At 44.9% G+C, this 20,021-nt stretch overlaps 2 protein-coding genes across 2 annotated transcripts in view; both read left to right on the top strand.

Annotated features, from left to right (window-relative positions):
- The window catches only part of SMIM8 (small integral membrane protein 8), a 4,864-nt gene extending 3,957 nt beyond the window's left edge, over positions 1–907 (top strand). The window contains exon 3 of the mRNA XM_015424751.1: positions 572–907. Within this exon, the coding sequence (XP_015280237.1) occupies positions 572–730 (159 nt within the window). The 3' untranslated portion in view covers positions 731–907. The remainder of the gene's footprint in view (positions 1–571) is intronic.
- A 3,779-nt stretch (positions 908–4,686) lies between these two features.
- On the top strand, positions 4,687–17,490 carry LOC107121762 (chromosome unknown open reading frame, human C6orf163). Its single transcript, XM_015424753.1, has 5 exons — positions 4,687–4,834; positions 6,564–6,658; positions 12,190–12,297; positions 13,671–13,873; positions 17,041–17,490. The coding sequence occupies exons 1-5, from the start codon at positions 4,687–4,689 to the stop codon at positions 17,468–17,470; spliced, it is 984 nt and encodes a 327-aa protein (XP_015280239.1). The 3' UTR covers positions 17,471–17,490.
- The last annotated feature ends 2,531 nt before the right edge of the window (positions 17,491–20,021 follow it).

Below are 20,021 nucleotides of genomic sequence, written 5' to 3'. Positions count from 1 at the left end.
CAATAGGGAGTAAGTATTGTAGTCATTATGTATCCTGTGAGATGTGCATTTTTGCCTAAACTGTTTTAACTGTTGACTTTTACTGCACTTGTGCCTTAATTGTTTTAACTTCTTGTATTTTTATCACACTTTTGTGCCTGTGTAAGCCGCCCTGAGCCTGTGTGCGGGAAGGGCGGGGTATAAATGAAATGAAATAAAATAAATAAATAAATAATAAATGGTCAGTGACCAGAGTAATAAGATTTTTTTTAAAAAAAATCCTGAAACAGCCATCTAAACTCAGGGGCTTCTTATTTAACCTTTGTCTTTGTGGGTAAGAATGCTTTGTGTGTGTGACATGGATTAAATACAGTGTTTTAAATTAAAAAGCACATATGTAATGTTTTTTCTTCACAGAACAAACCTGTTATGGCTTGATTTTTTTTAAAAAAAATCCTGAAACAGCCATCTAAACTCAGGGGCTTCTTATTTAACCTTTGTCTTTGTGGGTAAGAATGCTTTGTGTGTGTGACATGGATTAAATACAGTGTTTTAAATTAAAAAGCACATATGTAATGTTTTTTCTTCACAGAACAAACCTGTTATGGCTTTTGGGCTTATCACAATTACACTTTGCGTAGCCTACATTGGGTACTTGCACGCACAGCAAGAGAATAAAAAGGACATCTATGAAGCTATTGACAGTGAGGGAAACAGAGAGACAAGGCGGAAGACTTCAAAATGGGACTAAACAAGTAACAAAATGGTGTGTATGAATCATTGTAGAAGAGGAGACAAATAACTGCAGCTTTCTGAATTTTTTTCTGAATCAGCATTTTTAATGCAATAATGATTGTTTTCCTTGAAATGTAATCCAATTTAATCAACAGTATAAAATGTTATTGCCTGTAAATTCTGTGAATAAAACCCGGCATTATTAACAAGTGTGTGTACTTTACTGTGTTACAAACATCATTATTATGAGCATTTTTAAATTTCTTCTAGCAATTTAAAACAATGAATAATTTTACTAACAAAGATGCCTGTTTTAAAGAAGGGCTGGAAGGGAATACCCAGGAGGAGGACAAAATTATGGATTAAACAGCATCTTAATAAAGATCACTAATAACACAAAACCTGTCAACAGTCAGAGAATAAAGGGGAAAACTGGGAGAGGGAGAATTTTTTTTTTAAAGGAAGGCAGAGGCGGTATTAAGTATGGTTTCAGCTATTAAACTCTCATTTGTATATTATTGTGCTGCATAAACAATAGCTTGATCTGTAGTATATAGGTATCAAACAGGGATTTTTAAAACATTTTAAAAACATTTTTAAAAATGATGTGCTTCTATCTACAAAGAAAGGTCTTGGTGTGCACTATTACACTTCATTGGATATGGTATGTTTATGACGATAATAGAAATAAGTTAAGAACATAAGAGAAGCCAATGTTGGATCAGGCCAATGGCCCGTCTGGTCCAACACTCTGTCACACAGTGGCCAAAAATACCAGGTGCCATCAGGAGGTCCACCAGTGGAGCCAGGACACTAGAAGCCCTCCCACTGTGCCCCCCCCAAGCACCAAGAATACAGTGCATCACTTGCCCCAGACTGAGAGTTCCTATCTATGCCTTGTGGTTAATAGCCACTGATGGACCTCTGCTCCATATCTATATATCTAATAGCGAAGGTGCCCCCTGCGTGCGGATATCTAAATCCGCACAACAGGGGCACCTGGGGGGGAGGGAGATTTTCCTGCACACTTGGGGCAGTCCCCAGTTGTGCACAAAAATCTAAAAAGTAGAAAAAATATAGTGGGGCTATTTAAACCCCCCCAAAAGTAAAAGAGCTCTGGGAACTCTGCGGTGGACTGGCAGTTGGAAGCTGCTCAGGCCTCACCGCAGGAGTGGGGTGAGGGAGGAGGAGATTGGCGAGGCCTAAGCAGGACCGCTTTGCCGCGGTGGTCTTGGTGGGTCTTCTCATATGTTGCCGTCTCCTTCAAGGCCATGTCGAGGGTCAAGTCATCATGGCTGGCCAGTTTGCGCCGCAGCTTATGCTCCCTGAGACCTACCACAAACTGGTTCATGAGGGTGTCTGATAGGCTCGGGAACGCACAACATGAGGCCGCTCGACGGAGCCCGGCCAGGAAATCCACAGCGGTCTCGTCTGGGCCCTGGATATGCGCAAAGAAGTTGATGCACTCCACAATTTTTGTAGGCTTGGGCAAAAAGTGGTCGGCCAGTGCCTTTACCAGGATGTCGTGGTCAGACTCCCATCGCATCAACGAAGCACACGCTTGTCGAAAAGGTTTTACTTTATTTGAAGCAATAGGTGCATAACAGGATCACTGTTCAGAATGAGGCAAAAGCATGGAACTCAATAGATTATAGTAAATTCAAAAAGCTGAGGCCCAATTGTGGGGGTTCCCCTGCGCGCCATTGAGCCTGGGAAGCAACGCTCCTAGGTAACCATAACATATTTGCTTCTCATGGATAATACCATGAGATCACCCAAGCTACTACTCGCCAGCAACCACCTGCGGCCTTGAGAGATATGGACGTTCCTGCAACTAGGTAATTAAGCACTTCAGGCATACATGGAAAAGTGAAAGCAGACAAGCGCATACATAGAGGACTGATAAGTGCATACCTAAAGAATAGAAAAACACATTGGCAGCTTGCTGACAGTCGTATGTCTCCTCCTTCATGGTCTTCGGGTTGATCAGGTCCTTCAGCAACCGGAGTGTTTCGATGCCGCACGTACTGAGCAGCAGGGTCTTTTTCTTTCCCACATCTGTAACATCATGGTATTCCAGATGATTTTCCAGGCGTTCCAACCAGGTCTCCCACTGTTCAGGGCGGGTGGCGTTGAACTCTGGGATAGTATCCTGGCTGGTGGCCACCTTACGCATTCCATGTGGAGGATGAAGCTCAGGAGTGGCGGGTGAAGCAGTGCGGTGGTGATTCCTCGCTGGAATCAGACTTTGGGTTGGCGGAGCTGGGAGCGGTGTGGACGTGGTGCCATGAGAAGTGGTGTGCGGTGCGATGCTCAGCTCTTCTTTGTGGTCGTTGTTCAAGGGAAGCAGAATCCCACCTTCGTCGTTAGTGAAAAGTACTGGGACTGATGCAGTGATTTCAGCTCATACTTTTACAGCTCATACTTTTATTTTAAGAGTAGAACAAGACAACTCTACTGGCTCGCAGGCCGGCTTATATTCCCAGTAAACCTACACTCAAAACACACCCCACACCAATGATAGGTTATTTACATTGTCAGGCGTTCCATAGGTCCTTGTTAGGATCCTAGCCCTCTGATAGGTGTGGGCTAGGATCCGCTCGGGCCATTGTTCTCTGGGGCGAAGCTCAGCTGCTTCGCATGACCACGTGGAGGCCCAGCCAAAGTCTATGTTGGTGAGACATGGACTTGGTAGCCTGTGAATTTATCCTGAGAGCTACAACTCCTGCAACTGTCACTGTTGTCAGCTGCGGCACGGTGCCATTGACAAAACTGTTTCACACCCCTTCAACTGCAAATAGTCCTACCCAGTTTTGCTGCACCTGACAGACATTCTGATCATCTAGGAGCCACTTTAATGCTTTAACGTTTTATGTGTAGGGCTCCCAAATCGTGCCAAATCGCGGTGGGGGATCCACATGTCTTCGCAGAATCCGTGCCGCGGGGACAGTGGGATGCGTTGCACCACCGTTGCCAGGACATGACGCTACGCATTGCTCTGGCAACGGGGCTGTTTGGAGCCCCATTGCCAGAGCGGCACGTTGCATCAAATCCTGGCGACGGGCGGGTGCAACGTGTCTCGCCGTCCCCGCGGCACGGATTCAGTGAAGACATACGATCCCTTGCCGCGACTTGGAAACTCTACATTTACATGTCAGATATTTGGTAGAAACTTTTTTTAAAAGACTGCAGTTGAGAGAAAGCATACAGCAGATTTGTAAACACACTTGCCTGGCTGCCTGCGGCAAGAAAGAAAATGTACCGAGTGATGAGGCATGGGAGATTTTGTGAACTGGGTTATTCCCTTTCAGAGTGTTAGTGTGTGACAAATGATTAGTATATATGTGAATGGTCAAGCTCAAGGCTAATAACTTTTGCAGGTCTGCTAAGTAGGGAATATGGTTTTCCCCACTTGTCAAGGATGCTGCTATGCATAAGCTGTTCCACGCATGATGGCAGCATATGAATGAGTAATCCCAAGGAAAACAGTATTAAATGAATATTTATGAAGGGATAATCACTTTTGAAAAAGTAAATCATTTAGTTAGCAGTAGGAAAAAAATGTCTGCTACTTTTAACGGCTAGAATAAATGCTTTCAAAGGAAAACCCTGGCATACTAAATGTAAAAGATTTCCTTGGGAGGCTGCCTAACACAAACTGATGTCTAAAATGCTTTTGTGATCAAAGCTTGCCCTGCCTAGCAACAGTTGCTGGGTGAGAGTTGGCCCAGACTCTCTCACAGCCACCTGATAACACAGAGCTCTTTAACATCAGAGAAGCAGCCAGCCACTTCAGACACCACCATCTTACCAAACCAGGGTCAATCCTTCCTCTCTTCTGACCAGCACAGAATCTAAGGAAGCACCAAATCCATTCAACTTGGGCTGCAAGAACAAAGGGTACACCTTTGCATTTAGACCACAGTTATATCAATCATTATCTTCAAAGCAAGAAGCATTCTAAATACAGTCATGATTAGGAATCCTGACTTCGACACATTTGTTTGCTGTGCTGTGTGTTCAAAACTAATTCCACCACCGCCTACAGTAGAGACCTATGAGCGGATTAGGGAATATAAACCTTTCAAAACCCGATATTATACTCACAAAGATATACTGGGTAAGTCAGAATTGTTTACTATTTTCCCCTCCACTCTTGACACAGATGACATACAACTGGTATTCCTCTGTATGCTATGCAGATATCAATTTCATTAATTGATCTGATACATATAAATATGCATCCATACTTAGGAGAATGGTGGCCATGAAAAAGAAAATAGTAAAAACTGGAAGGCTTACAGGAAAAGGCAACTCAAATGATTAAGCAGTGGGGGAAATCTTTGGGAGGGGAGAAGTCAGTTGTAGGGGAAGGGTTTTCAGCTTTGTGGGAACAAAGAACCACAAAGGTGTATAAATAATAAGGATGTAACAAATTATTTGGTTGGCCCTGGCTAGTATTTGGATGGGAGACCTCCAAGGAATACCAGGGGTATGATGAGGAGGCAGGCAATGGCAAACCACTGGTGAGCGTCTCTTGCCTTGAAAACCCTACGGGGTCACCATAAGTCAGATGTGACTTCATGGCACATTATTTATACGCTGTTCATGCTAGAAATCAGCAGTGTGATGTGGTGTTTTATAGTATGGTATAGTAGTTACATGGACTAGGATCTGGGAGGCTCCAGGTTTGGATCCCCACTCTGCAATGGAAGTTTGCTGGGTGACCTTGGGCCAGTCATAAACTCTCCTACCTCACTGGATTGTTGTCGGGATAAAAAAGAGGAGAGGAGAATGACGTAAGCCACTTTAGCTCCCCACTGGGGAGAAAAGCAGGCTATAATAAATAAATATTCCATTACATGTTGGTTCAAGGCAAACCAAAAGAATTCATTGCCATAGGATGCTCTGATACCTTTTAGAACAGAATCAGTTAATAAAGACTAGATGGAGGAAAGGTCTATCAGTAAGAACCAGGATGGTCCTCCATGCTAACACATAGCTGCAGAGGTGCCTGACTGATGCAATTCCACACACACACACACACACATACACACACACACACTGATGCAATTCCACACACACACACACACACACACACACACACACACACACACACACACACACACCTAATGTAGCCAATCCTCCAAGAGCTTACAGAGCTCTTCTTACAGGGGCTACTGTAAGCTGTTGGGGGATTGGCTACATTAGGGGTGTGTTGCCTAATATGCAAAGGAGTTACTGCTACAAAAACAGCCCTGCAAGATTCGTTGGATGGTATAGGTTTTGGCTTGGTGATTTATAGGCAGAACCAGATTAGTGACTCATGGGCAGACAGTCAGTCCCTGCTCAACAAGACATATTCTTACAAATTTTATCCTCAGTGCAGGACATCTGTTCCAGGGATTTACTTGACACAGGCACTTGCAGTTTCAAACTCTTTATTACTTCTAAGAAGCTCAAGGCAATGTACATGTTTCTTCCCTCTTCCATTGTATTTTCATGACAACCACAGGAGGCAGGTGAGACAGAGGAAATGACTAACCCAAGGTCACTCAGTAAGTTTCACAGCAAGTAGGGATTTGAGCTGAAGTCTCCCCAGTCTCACTCTGACCACTATGCTGCACTGTTCTCTTTTAATGTAAGCTATCAGACAGCTGATTGATTTGGTTAATTTGCACAACCATTTTTGTGAAAATCAACACAAACAACAGATTAAAAATAACTAGCCTACAGAGAAAGTTTGCAGTTTAATTTTTTAAATGAACAATACCAGCAAAGATGGCATTTGCTGTTTATATATAAAATTGGAAGGGTTGCACTTCTTAACCACTTGTCAACTTATTTAGATGTTGGGGCAGACATTAAGCAACAAGAAGCAGAGCGAAGAGAACAAGAAGTACAAAAAAGGATTGAAAAAGTACAACATAAACTGTTGTTGCAGGTAAATGAAACTATTCTGTTGCCATTACTTTAAAGATCTCTCTTTCACCAGGAACATTTTCTTTCTGCTTTATTGTGATTAATTTTTTTTATTTTCTCAAGAAGGAGTGGGATACAGAAAGGAAGAGGGGGGTAGGGGAAAATATGGATTCATCAAATTTATCAAATATTAGGGGTTGTTACTTACAACAAGTAAAATCAACTGTATTAGTAAAAATGCATGTTTCAAATGTAGAAGCAGACAATAAAACATCGTTATTACAGTGTTTTGGGATGGGTTCTCTTTTTAAAAGAATAAACAAGAACTTTCCTAATGTTAGTGATAACCTATTAACAATAAGAAAGATTACATCTTTAACATTTGAACAAACTTCTGCGCTAAAATTAAATCATCCCTAAAACCTGAATATTATCTTAATAATTTGTCAAAATCTAAGTCTTAATCTTACTAAATATTTAAATATTAGTGGAATACTAAATAAAACAATTAAAACTATAACCAGTGTCTTAATCACCTTTAATATGATATTCAGATAATTTCAAGAATTAAAAAAAAATGTTCCCATAATATGAGTAGTAAGCTTGTCATTTCTGCTAAAATTCTTTCAGTTGTCTTCTGTTCATACAATTAGTTAGTTGTGCCACACCAGGAATATTTTGAAAGGTTTACTGATGTGTACTGTACCTGTGTAGGTAGAATATGATGCAGGTTTAAGCAGATATAAGTGTTATAAAACATAAGGACATATGATGACTTGAAAGAAATAATCAACATATGGAGCAGAGTCTACTCATAGTGCTTAAGAGGAAGCTAAAGAACAGCCAATAAATTATCCCGGGGGTGGGGGGGTGGAGCTGCCACTATCAACCCTTCAGAAAGGGTGATGACTCTGTTTCTGCCATGCTGAGAAAGAATGTAATCTGAGAAATGTTTATGCTGCTGTCCTGTGTGTAATTTATGGGGTAGGTTACTGAGTCCTTGAAATCAATGGAACATACTCCAAAATTAGTGAGCCCAGGCTGTATCAGACCTCTCAGCAGTAGGTGTGAATGAGCCTGAAACCCAGGGAACAAGATTGTGTCTAGGGCCAAGGTCTCTAGGGCCAAGGTCTCCTGAAGAAACACGAAGTCATTCTGTGCCCATAGTTCTTTAATTAAACATTTGTAGTAGCCTGGCAACTCTGTATTTCATTAAGAGGAACTTGAAATCCTTGCTTTGCCAGTGGCTTGGTAGGAGCCTCCAACACTACTAATGACTGACTAATAGGACATCGGGCTAATTCACAGCGGTTACCTTCTACTCTAGAAAAAGAGATTTCCCCCAAAAAATTCTCTGAAGAGTTTTCAATCTATTAACTAGGTGGATTTGTCCACCAAAAGGTAAAGCCCCAAATGATTCAATTAGATTTGTGGTTCAAAGTGAAATCCCATAGCTGCCTTAGTAGTCTCATTCTTTGGGGCCTTTATCTGATGATTAATAGAGAATCTGGAAGGAACACTCATGTGCTCAGAAGGTGAAACAAGATCAATGAGCATAGGCTCTTCACTAGACTTTTTTCCTTTGAGTCTTTGCCCAGATAGAGAAGACTTACTAGGAAGTAGAGGGACTGGCTTCAATATATCAAAAGCTCTAACAGGGTGTATATGGTTGTGTTGTAATTCGAAAATGGAAGTCAGGGAGACTCCCGGGATCCATTAGAAGCTTAGCAGCGTCAGTGGGTGCCTTCTGGACAGCTGTTCCCCGATGGCCACCCCTTGTCCCTGATCCTGAAGGAACAAGAAGAGCCACTGAATCCCGGTGTTGGCGAGGCGGAGGATCAGTAGTTCTATCCTCTTTTAACATGGGTCTTTAGGGAGACCATCTGCCTCCATGGGCAGCACAGAAGTGGATGTTAGGCTGGTCACAGGATCATCCACCAGTGGCAACTTAATCCTTTTAGCTGCTTCTAGGACCAAAGAGGAACATTTTGAGAAAACTGGGTGGTTGATGGCTAAGGTTATAAAAGGTTATAAAAGGCAGCCAGGAGTGGAACCCCTGAAGGTTTCACCCCTGACTTAAGAAGGGATTTCTCAGGTTTCACCCCTGACTTAAGAAGGGATTTTTCTGCTCCCTTAGGGAAGTCTGGGCCAGGTTCCTCTTTTCCCTTTGGTTGTGTAGTAAGCTCCAGTACCCTGAATACCCTTGGGAGTAAACAGGAGTACAATTCTTGAGAAAAGAGCCTGGTTTAAGAGGATGTGATTACCTCTTCCTCCTCATCAGACAATTCCCTTCCTCTTTGGATGAAGAACCCTCCGAACTCTCAGAATCACCAGACTGGATGTCTAAGAGGGGGCTGTGGTCCCTAGTGGCAGGTTCCACTTTCCTTCTCTTTTTGGACATAGGGGTGCGGGTTGAGTCCCTGCCCTCATGAGTTTTGCCATGACAGAGCTCTCTGTCAGGATAAGTCCCTTGATAATCAGATCTGGAGTCCTGCATGGCTGCTCTAATCTCCCTTCTCATTTCAGACCTAAGCCACGCTAAGAGGGTAGTTTTGGCATCATCCCCTGAAAGATCGATGTCCATATTCCTATCCTCCTCCCCACCCTGGGTGCCTCCTGGATGAAGGGAGTAGAGGAAGAGGCACTAGAGAGGCCCAGGCCACATACCACACCCTCTGGCTTGTGGGAGGTGGAAGAGCCCACTTTTGCTGCCATTCTCACACCAGAAGTCTTCCCTCCGAGGGAATGTGAAAGTGACCCCCTGTGGAGAAATGCAACAGGGACCAAAATGGCGACCTCCCCACATGGACAAGGTGTGTAAGAAGAATTCTGCTCCTTGGTCCCCAAGAGCTATGGGAAATGACCTCCCCCCTTTCCCTTGCCAGTGAGCTAGCCTTACTGCAGTTCTGATGCCACTGGAGTGGAAGGGCTGTACCTCTGCTGCGTGCGGGTCCAGCTCCTTCCAAGCCTACTGACGTGCTGACTCTGGAGTAGGTGCTTCTGAGTAGGCTGCTGCAGACTCTACTGTCCCCTCAGTGTTAGTGAGGGAGGTCCTCTTTGCCCAGGGGCTGGAGACCTCGCCAGGAGACTGCAGCCACGCTTTGGCTCTTGGGGTTCCCAATCGCCACTGGCTGAGCTTGCTCGCTGCTGCTCTTCTGTGGTGTGTGTGGGGGAGGGTGGGTGCAAAGAGGCTCTTCCCCGTCCTCTCGTTTGCTGTTTTCTCCTTCTCACTGAAGGGCTCCATAGATTTTCTGCGCTCCCCTGGAGACCTACCATCGATGTCCTGCTTCTTCAGCAGGGCCGAAAAGACTGCAGATCCCTGGGCAAGCCCCTCCCCTCCAGGATCGAATCATGTCAATTGACCCTGGCTCCAGAGAGAAGGAGCCTTACCCATTAGTAAGGACTGCCCCACGCACAAGGACCACTGGAGAACAAGGGAGTTTTTTTAGATGATCCGTCAGGTCACTAAGTTTGCTGTGGATTTTTTGTGTGTGTGTGTGTCTCAGCTATTTAAAAGGTTTGGGTAGCAAGCATAATAAGAAACTCCTTGATCCTCACAAGGAAGACAGTCACTAGATGAATTGAAACCCCTTCTCCTCCTTGGTCTCCATGGAGAAGAAGGAGCTAGTTCTTTCACAATATTATCACCAGAAGGGGCTGGCGCATCATTGTTAAGACAACTATATCTGTTTGTTACAAATAGAGAATAATCTATTTTACTTTGGGAAGGGGTGTTGTTAAGTCATTAAAAGGTAATGCCCTTGTAGTCCTCATAGCCCCACTTCCAAATACTTAACTGTGAAGTGTATTCTCAAAATTATGATATTGGTAGTAACGGCAACAAAAGTATAGAACTCCTCCTGAGAAACCCAAATTAAACCCAAATTAAAATAATAAAAATAAAATAAAGTGTGAGATGGAAAAAGTAGCCATTGAGAAAACTACAGCTATAGAAACAGAGGAGGGCGCTCTCTGTCTGTCTGTCTGTCCACCATCTGCTCCCCCACTTGCACCCAAAGCTAATTAGCCTACACTCAACTTATCAGCATGAACGCACAGAAAACATCCTCAAAAGAAAAGAAAAGAAACTCAAGCCTGCCAAAACAGCTGCCTTGAAATATAAACAAAGCAAAACCCAAACCAGCAAGTTTGAAAGATAATAAAAGTGAATAAGAAAACACAGCTCTTCGCAGAGCACAACAGAGCACCACTCTCAGCCAACCAGAACCGGAATCAGTTTTTTTGCAGAGCTTCCTAGAATTCTCACTGAACTGCAAATTGAGTTCTGGGGGCAACAGCCCCCTGCACCTAATGAAAACTCTGTTGGGTGCATGCGGGACTGCATCACTCCTTAGTCTCAGCCTTGGGTCAGGTTTAAATGAGATGCTGGAACCACATAGTAACCCTTTTAGCATTAAAAGGGCCAGGTTAGTGGTCACAATATTGCAGATACCCCATTCAAAACCTGAATACACTTAAACAGATAATGTTTATCGAAAGGTGAGTCAGATTGGGAGCTTTATCAAACAGTAAGAATAAAAATTAAGACTAGATGTGTATTCAAGCTGATTAGAAGATCTCCTCTCTTGGGTTTTTAGTCAGTAGTGGGTATCTTTTATTTATCCCTTAAATGTAGTCCCCTCCCTTATTTCTGTTATAGTTTGTAGTTTTAATAAAAATGCAATAAAAAATTCCCCATTGGGGAGCAAAAGAAAAAGAAAAAAAGAATACAAATTATAATTGCAATCCCAAATTTGGGGGGGGGGGGGGGGGGCAAGAAAGCTTTGGTTCTAACTTCTTTCCCTCACAGTCACTGAGAAGCCACTTTTCCGAGTCATAGCCACCAAGAAGCCACACTCTCTCAGGACAGAAGGCTCACTCCAGAAGATGACCACTCCTCTGCTAACCGCCTTTCTCTTTCTTCACAGTCTATTTTCCCTAGGATCTTCTTCTGTAGAAATTCTCCACATCATCAGGAGGAAAAACACCTTGGCTTCTTTTTTTGGCTACTTCTCCCTCCTGGAGTACACCCCCTCCTTTTTCTGCCCAATGCCAGGCAACCACTCACCCAGCCTCTCTGAAGGACACACCTCCTTCTAGAGGGCAGTGTTTCCAGGCTAGGGCCCACTGTGCAGTTGAAAACATGTAACACGTTTTATAATCATTAATATTTTTATAAGGCTTACACACATAAAACATTTTACTGTGCTGGCATAATCCTCCATAGCAAATAGCCTGAACATTTGTTTCCACAGCACTGAGATGCAGAACAGTTTCCAAAAACCTGCCCCTCCTGGGGGGAGGGTTATGGTAAGCCCCCCCCCCATCTGTAATCTGGAGAGTACAGCCCAGTAACACATATACTTCCTCATCCACAGTTGAGAGAATTGGACTATAATCATGACCACTGTATTGGGGTGTTCTCTCCCCCCCCCCCGCATTGAATTTAACTAGCTGTGGGCAAATGATTAAATCTAGAGATCCAGTTAATGCCCAGCATCAGGATGGCCTACGTATTTAACTTATTTGCATTGATTATGGCTTGTTTGATAGGCTGAGATGGAAAAAGAGGAGGCTGTGGATGATGCTCTTGTTCGTGCTGCAGCCCTCCACAAGCAAGACATAGAAGAGCTTAAAAAGAAACATGAAATAGAACTGCAGGTTGGTGGTCACTTTGCTTTCATCTTAACAGCAGATTTAAACATATAGAAATTGCACATGGTTTGATCCTGAACATGTAGATGGCATTCATGTCTGGATATTTCACACTGCAGAAACTCCTCTGCATATGAAAGACTAGTGTGGCAGGGTGAAGGTTAAACCCAAACCCCTGATATGCTAGTTTCTAACTGGCAGGGAATTTTTTATATTGGGAGAATTTAAAGCGGCAACGTGCTACAGATATTTTTAGGACATTCAATTTCTACAGGTTAGAGGTAGCATTAAATATTTTTAATTAGAATTTTATAGTATACTTTAATATAGCACCTTTACTGCTAATTAATACATAGCTCTTTTGGAGCTGTGGTTGTATAAAACACAGAAAAGGATTACTCCACAGCCACTCACTGTGCAGTCCTGTCTTTGATGGATTTAGAACGGTAGCCGCCACAGTGGCTCAGAGGTTAAGAAGCTGAACTGCAGACCAGGAGGCCGATAGCTCGGCAGTTTGAGACCCTAGTGCCACAGAGCTCCTGTCTCTGGCCCCAGCTCCTGCTAACCTAACAGTTCAAAAGCAAGAAATTGCAAGTAGATAAATAGGTACCGCTTTGGTGGGAAGGTAACAGCGTTCTGTGTGCCTTGGCACAGTCATGCTGGCCACATGACCATGGAGAAGTCTTCAGACAGCACTGGCTCTTTGGCTTGGAAAGGGAGATGACCACCATTCCCTAGAATCGGATTCAATTGGCTTTTGAGCAAGAGAAACCTTTACCTTAACTCTGTTTATGATTTCACTGTCAGTGGGCTTCTGTCAGACTCCTGGATAAGTCGAGTGGGCTTCTGTCAGACTCCTGGATAAGTCAACAACATTCACTCTGGAGAATGACGAATTTATTGAGACATTGATAGGATTCAGCCTGTACACGGGCTGTGTTAGAACTGAGGTTAAAGTCGTGAAAGCGATAGATATACAGGGTTCAAGCAAGGGCCCTAAAAGGTTTAGAACCAATCACTCCTTGGGATTTCACCCACCAAACGTAACAGTCATCCATCCCCCTTTCTGTGCCATCCCCCCCAGCATGTAAAACAAAGACAAGCATAGAAAGCTGAGACTCAAGGACACTAAAGGTTCTCAGAGGTGATAAGATGTCTCATACATCAAGTAGCCTATGGCAAATAAGCTTTAAAATGCACAGCGAGTCTGACAGCTTCATAATTGAGAAAGGACTTGAACTTGCATCTTCCACATCTAATCCCCTCACTGGCTTGTGAAACGCCAGCCATTCTTTCTTGTCCTGCCTTATTTAAGCATGGCAACACAAACGTTTGGATCGCTTTTTTAGCAGATAAACTGATTTTTAATACTGTTAAAGGTGGCTGTGATGAATACAAGGACAGAAATGCTGAAGCATCTGGAAGTGGAGCTGAAGAGAGAATCAGAAGCTGCTGAACAGCGAATGACCCACAAACTCCAACGGCTCATGCTGGAGATCTCTCTGGAGAAAACAACAGCTGTGGCTGAAGCTAGGAAACAGGAGAGAGCCAAAACAGCTGAAGCTCTGGCCAAGCAACAAACGTACTTCATTTAACAAACCTATTACATATTTGTTAAGTTGTGGGGGAGGGGTTAAAAAAAGTACCTGACAGTGGTTTGGATCTTAGGAGCTTCTCTGCTGGTGAAAATATGTTGGGTGTGTATGTGTCCTTTAGACTACCAAAATGACTATATGTTGGGGACCATGGGACCTGCAGGGTCAAATGTCATATGGGATAGGGGATGCAGTGATGAGGGTAACTGGGCAAGATCTAATGGAAAAGCTGGTAGGAGTCAACCCAGTATCTCCAACTTTGTTTCCCTGGGGCGTATCATAGCCTGCAACCTCATGGTCTAGATTTATGTCTTGGATGACCTTGCCTTGGAGTGGAGTTTGGCTGTTTGCCCTGTATGAGACTTTATTCTTAGGCATAACAGGTGCGGGTGGAGGAGCAGCAGGATGAATGAACTCACAAATAAATTGTAAGGCCCATCAGCCAATACCTGCTGTGAAATGACCACTTGACAGTCACTTTAGTACTAACAGCAGAATAATGGAGATCTGAGTTGGCCCTAAATAAATCCTGTGCATATGAGATCAGCATCCCCACTTAGGACTGCATCAAATCCATACTGTATTTTTTGAAATGCTTAATTCCTGAGGATATCCATATGTAAAGGCTGCGCTTAAATCATGCCTGCAAACCTTGTGGTCCACACAGCTCATCTGGGCCCTACCCTTTACCATATGTGTGTTAAGATGTGCCTGCTATATGTGAAAGGGGAGAGGAGGCAAAATGATACCACTTTGAAAGCAGAAAGGCTCCTTGGTGACAGAGGCTGGAGAGGCAATGCGGGGGGAGGGACTTTCAGAAAGCTGAGGGTTATTGGCAACAGGGATTCATGTGCCCTTCATACAGGGTTGCCAAGTCCCTGCTGGTCACTGGTGGGGGATGGGGGAGTAGGATTGCCAAATCAAGGTTGGGAAACTCCTAGAGATTTGTGGATGAAGCCTAGGGAAGACAGGGACCTCAGTGGGGAACAATGCCACAGAGCAGGGTTGCCGGCCTCCAGGTATTCCCAGCCTCCCGCTTTTACAACTGATCTCCAGCTGACAGAGATCACCTCCCCTGGAGAAAATGGCTGCTTTGAAGGGTGGACTCTATGGCATTGTACCCTGCTGAGGCCCCTCCCCTCCCCAAACCCCGCCCTCTCCCGGATCCATCCCCAAAGTCTCCAGGTATTTTCCAGCCCAGACCTGGCAACCCTACCACAGAGTCCACCCCCCCAAAGCCTTCATTTTCTCCAGGGGAGCTCATCTCTGTAGTGTGGAGATGAGCTGTAATTCCAGGGGATCCCCAGGCCCCACCCAGAGGCTGGCATCCCTATACTCATCCCACTTATGCCTCTGGTAAACACAGGGGAGGCTGGCCGTCTAGGGCAAATGGGGCACTTTTTGCCCTGCTCACTCTTGCCTACCTCATGTCAACCTCCTGTCAAACTCGTTCCTCATTTGCCATGTGTTTGTTAACTGTCTGGCTCTGGTATCTGTGGCTCACTGCCCTGTTTCATTCTAGCTGGGAATGGGGTGTGGGGGGGCTTGTGTGGAGCTGCTTTGCTGAGAGTTGCACTAGCTTGTAACTGCATCCATGTGGCTGTTTCATTCTAGCTGGGAATGGGGTGTGTGTGGGGGGGTGCTTGTGTGGAGGTTGTAACTGCATCCATGTGAGGCCTGTCATTGTGGGAAGTATGCGTGCTTGACCTTGAGTACCAGACACTGCTAGATAATGTAACCGTAGGCTTGCAGGTGCTGGGGAGGGGTAGTGAAGCACCATAGATTTTGGCGGACTGGATGTATGGGTGTGATTGGACTGGTCACTGGGGGGGGGGGACTGGATGAATGATGTAATATATGAGAACTGGCACCAAGGGAGCCAGTTCTGCCACAGATTCGTCTATACTTGAAATCTCTATCTCTCAATAAACAAATCACTGCCAAGAGAGTGCTGTCAGGAGCGAGTTTCTTGAAGACCTGACACCTTCTCTTCAGGTAACATCAGGCTTACCTTTGTAGAACTTGGCAGGCAAGTCCCTCCCTTCAAAGACTCCCAAGCACAGCCTTTCTTCCCTTAAAGGTAAAAGAACAGGGAAGGTATTCGTGGGTTTAGGTAACCTTGAGGTAGAAGGTAATTGTAGGAAGTCACAAAAGGCAGGCAGGCCTGGTCAATGGATTTAGGGCTGCCAGACCCAGGGCCGGGTGGGAGTTTACCCATTTTTGGGGGCTTTAAGCCCCATCCCCAAGCCTGAATACCCGCAGCCACCCCCTCTCTTCTCTCTTGCAGAGGGGAGGGAGAGGGGCGGCTGCAGGCACGCGGGGCCCCGCTGGCTGGAAGCACTTAGGGGGTCCCTTTAAGTGCTTCCAGCTGGTGGGGACTGGCCCCCCGTGCATAGTCTCCAAACAGCAAAGCCACTTGGAGATCGGGCACATGGGTCCTCACTGCTGGGAGTGCTTAAAAGGTCCCATTAAGCACTTCCAGCCGGCGGGACTGGCCTCACTCCAAGTGGCATTGCCTGGAGTTCAGGCGCACAGCCAGCGGCCACCCCTCTCCCTCCCCTCTTGCAAAATTTAAAGGGCCCTCCACCTGATTGGCGGGCCCTTTAAATCTTGCAGGAGGTTAGGGAGAGGGGTGGCTGCTGGCGATAGTTCTTGAGTGCGGGGTTTGGAGCGGGACGTCCCAAATGTGACATCATCATGTGGGGATGCCCCACCCCTTCTGGGAATGCCCCCCAAAGTTCCCCGCTGGGGACAACATGGGACCTGGCAACCCTAAATGGATTCTTGTGGCAGAAGGGTTACCAGATCTTCACTAGCCACCAGCAGGGGATGGGGAGCGTGACAGGGCTCCGAAATGCAGGTTGGGAAACTCCTGGATATTTGGGGGTGGAGCTTTGGGAAGACCTCAGTGGGGTACAATACCATACAGCCCACCCTCCAGAACATTCATTTTCTCCAGAGAAACTGATCTCTGTTAAGTCTGGGTATGAGCTGTAATTCTGGAGGCTCCCCAGGTCCCACCTGGAGGTTGGGCATCCCTGTTTAATATTTGGATTTTATCCATAATTAAAACAGGAAAAGAAGGCTTATCTTTTTAAAATCACCAGTAATGGAAATTAGGTTAAATGTTATTGTATGTTTTTTTCCCATCCAGGCACAATATGGAACAATTACGGCGAGCTGGAACAATTGCGAATGAAATCTATCAAAAGAACCTGAAACAATTAACCTGGGAGAAAAAACATGAAATGGAAATTGCCTTTGCTATCGCCCAAAGAGAATACCAGGATGAAACAGACAAGCTCCTCAAAGCGGCAGACAGTGTTCGAGAGGCTCAGCTGGAACTGGTGGTGACTAAGGTGAATGAGAAAGACACTGAGATCTCCTCTCTCAGCCAGAAACTGGACTATATAACAAAATGGAAAGACAGCTTGGAAGATGAAATATTAGAAACAAGAGAAGCGTTTCAGAAGTACATTGATGACACATTCCCTCAACTGGCCCCTGGGCAAGCAAATTTTATCTTGCCATTCAGAATATCAACAGCATTCACAGATGGTGATGTAGACGTTCAAAGTCAATGAATTCCAAGACTCTACAAAGATCCAGCCATTTACTGCAAATACCCAGGTCTGCTGTCAACAGGTTCTAAAAGCAATAAATGAATCCATTCTCCTTCACTCCATATAAATGTGTAGATAGGTGGGAGTAGTAATAGTTTATTTATTTAGATAATTTTACTCTGCTTTATCCCCAGTGGGGACCCACAGTGGCTTACAACATAATTTCCCTTTTTCTATTTTCTCCTTACAACAACTCTGCAAGGTAGGAGAATGTGTGACAGGCCCAAGGCCACCCAGCAAGCTTCCATGTCAGAGGAGGGATTCAGACCTGAGTCTTCCAGATCCCAGCCTGGCAGTAACTACACCGCACTGGGTCTCTGACAATCACCATGTTATCAGCTGAGTCCCACATCAAGTTAATATGATAGCTACAAACCAATGTATTATTTAGATCTACAAGAGTGGAGACAAATTGGTAGAATTTCAGAAAACAGGGACTGCCTGAGTTCTTGGTATGTATTCTTCACTTTTAGTTCTGGCAAACAAGTTTAGCATGTTTTTGTATTGTTTAAAAATGTGCAAAACTTGTTAAGACTAGTGGTCACGGGGGGACAATAGAAATATGTGAAGCATCCACTTTGAGGGGGCAGGTTTTAGAAAGGATGGTGTTTTCCTGTCTACACCTTTTCTCTCCTCTGTTTCAAACACTTCTGCGCATCTTTAGCCTAAGGCTGTTTTTATACATGGCAGAAATTGCATTTGAGTCTCCCTCAGAATCATTTATATTAACCTCCAGTGAGAGCTTCCTGGTCAGTGTAAGTATATAGACATTTACATTAGACCCATCGTATGCCTAATGAGTGGGTGAAAAATAATGCCCCAAGTCTTGACAAAGGAGCAGAGAATGGCTGAGCTAGATTATTCTTTATGTTTATTTATTTAATACATTTTACCCTGCCCTTCTTCCAAGGGGGACTGCTGTTTCCAGGACAACATACATAGTTTTCCCACTTAGTCACTTTATCCTCACAACAACCCTGTAAGGTAGTTTAGGCCGAGAAGCAGCGACTAGCCCAAGGTTTTACTGTGGCCCAATCTGCATCTGTAACAGCGTTCCGTGCGCCTTGGTGTTTAGTCATGCCGGCCACATGACCACAGAAACGTCTTCGGATAGCGCTGGCTCTTCGGCTTTGAAACGGAGATGAGCACCACAACCCTAGAGTCGGATTCGAGTGGCTTTCGAGCAAGGGAACCTTTACCTTTAATCTGCATCTAGCATTTGCTCCGCTGTTTTACCAAACCCACAGTGGAACAGAAAAAGATGTGGCTCAAAACCACATTCAGATACCCCGGGGCCAACGCTGTACTGACTGCAGAGTCACCCCTGGATGGCTATAAAACAGCCATAATTCTATGCAGACAGTTCCATAAAACCGAGAGATCAAAGGAAGTGAAAGTGGCATGCAGTCTGGACACTGCCATAAAATCTGGCAATCAAAGTGAAAGTGGCATGCAATGCAGATGGGAATTTCTGTTCCAGCGTGGGTTTGGTAAAACAGCGGAGCAAATGCTAGATGCAGATTGGGCCAGCATTTCATGATAAGTGGAGATTTGAACCTGGGTCTCCTAGTGCCTATTGTAGCACTCTAACCGCTACACCAGCCTTACTCTTAATTATCACACCCCTAGATTCTATCGCTTTCTGCTGCTTGTTTTACAGTGCACACAAGCCGTAGCTCTCCAGGCTTATCACCACAGGCTCTTGGAATCCATCTTAATAATAATATATTTTTCCAAGTTAAGCAAGGTTCAGCACCTGTGATGTGTGAGCAATTCATTACAAAACTATGGCTTGGATCTTAAGCTCCCTTTCCCCTTGTTGGGCACTTCCACTTGCAGAAGAAGGGAAGGGCCATTTTTGCAAATTCCCTCCTCTCACTACAGCCCCATCCCCACCCTGATGCCCATGAAGTTCCAGGAGGATACAATGACCCACTCGGGCACAATTTTGGAAGGGGGCACAGATAACCGGGGTGTGTGTGTGTAGGAAATTTACTATACGGCACAGCTCCACTCACAGTGCAAAGGATGCCAGCCCATACAACAAATTCAGTTTCACAGTCTCTATAACAAGGAGCTCAAATCTTAACCAGTAAGAAAAGGAGTACTACAGTTTACCTTCCATAGGGGTAGTATGAGGGGGTAGTACCTGACTGGAAGATGGGAGAATCCTCACTACATGGATGGAGATTGGGCCATGCATTCCAGAGGCCAGACCTATAAGCTGACCTAATGTCTGGCTCCTAAAACTCCACTCTGCTATCTCTCCTTCCCCCCCATATATACGTGTGTGTAAAGTGCCATCAAGTTGCAGCTGACTTAGGGTGACCCCATAGGGTTTTCAAGGCAGGAGACTTGGTGCCTTCCTCTGCATAGCGACCCTGAAATTCCTTAGTGGTCTCCCATCCAAATACTGACCAGAGCTGACCCTGCTTAGCATCTGTGATCAATTTGGACCATCCAGGTCAGTGCCTTCCCCCATCGTCTCACTATTTCAGATTTTTAAAACCCC

Source organism: Gekko japonicus, unplaced genomic scaffold (assembly GCF_001447785.1).
Source record: "Gekko japonicus isolate JY-2015 unplaced genomic scaffold, Gekko_japonicus_V1.1 scaffold787, whole genome shotgun sequence".
Taxonomy (NCBI): Eukaryota; Metazoa; Chordata; class Lepidosauria; order Squamata; family Gekkonidae; genus Gekko; species Gekko japonicus.
The sequence above is the reverse complement of the archived record's forward strand: the minus strand, read 5'-3'. Positions and strand labels throughout refer to the sequence as shown.

Excerpts from the sequence above, each read along its gene's own strand:
- LOC107121762 (XM_015424753.1), top strand. The coding sequence starts at position 4,687 with ATGATTAGGAATCCTGACTTCGACACATTTGTTTGCTGTGCTGTGTGT. Across the intron at positions 4,835-6,563 it reads TACTCACAAAGATATACTGG|ATGTTGGGGCAGACATTAAG; the intron begins GTAAGTCAGAAT and ends CAACTTATTTAG. Across the intron at positions 12,298-13,670 it reads AACATGAAATAGAACTGCAG|GTGGCTGTGATGAATACAAG; the intron begins GTTGGTGGTCAC and ends ATACTGTTAAAG.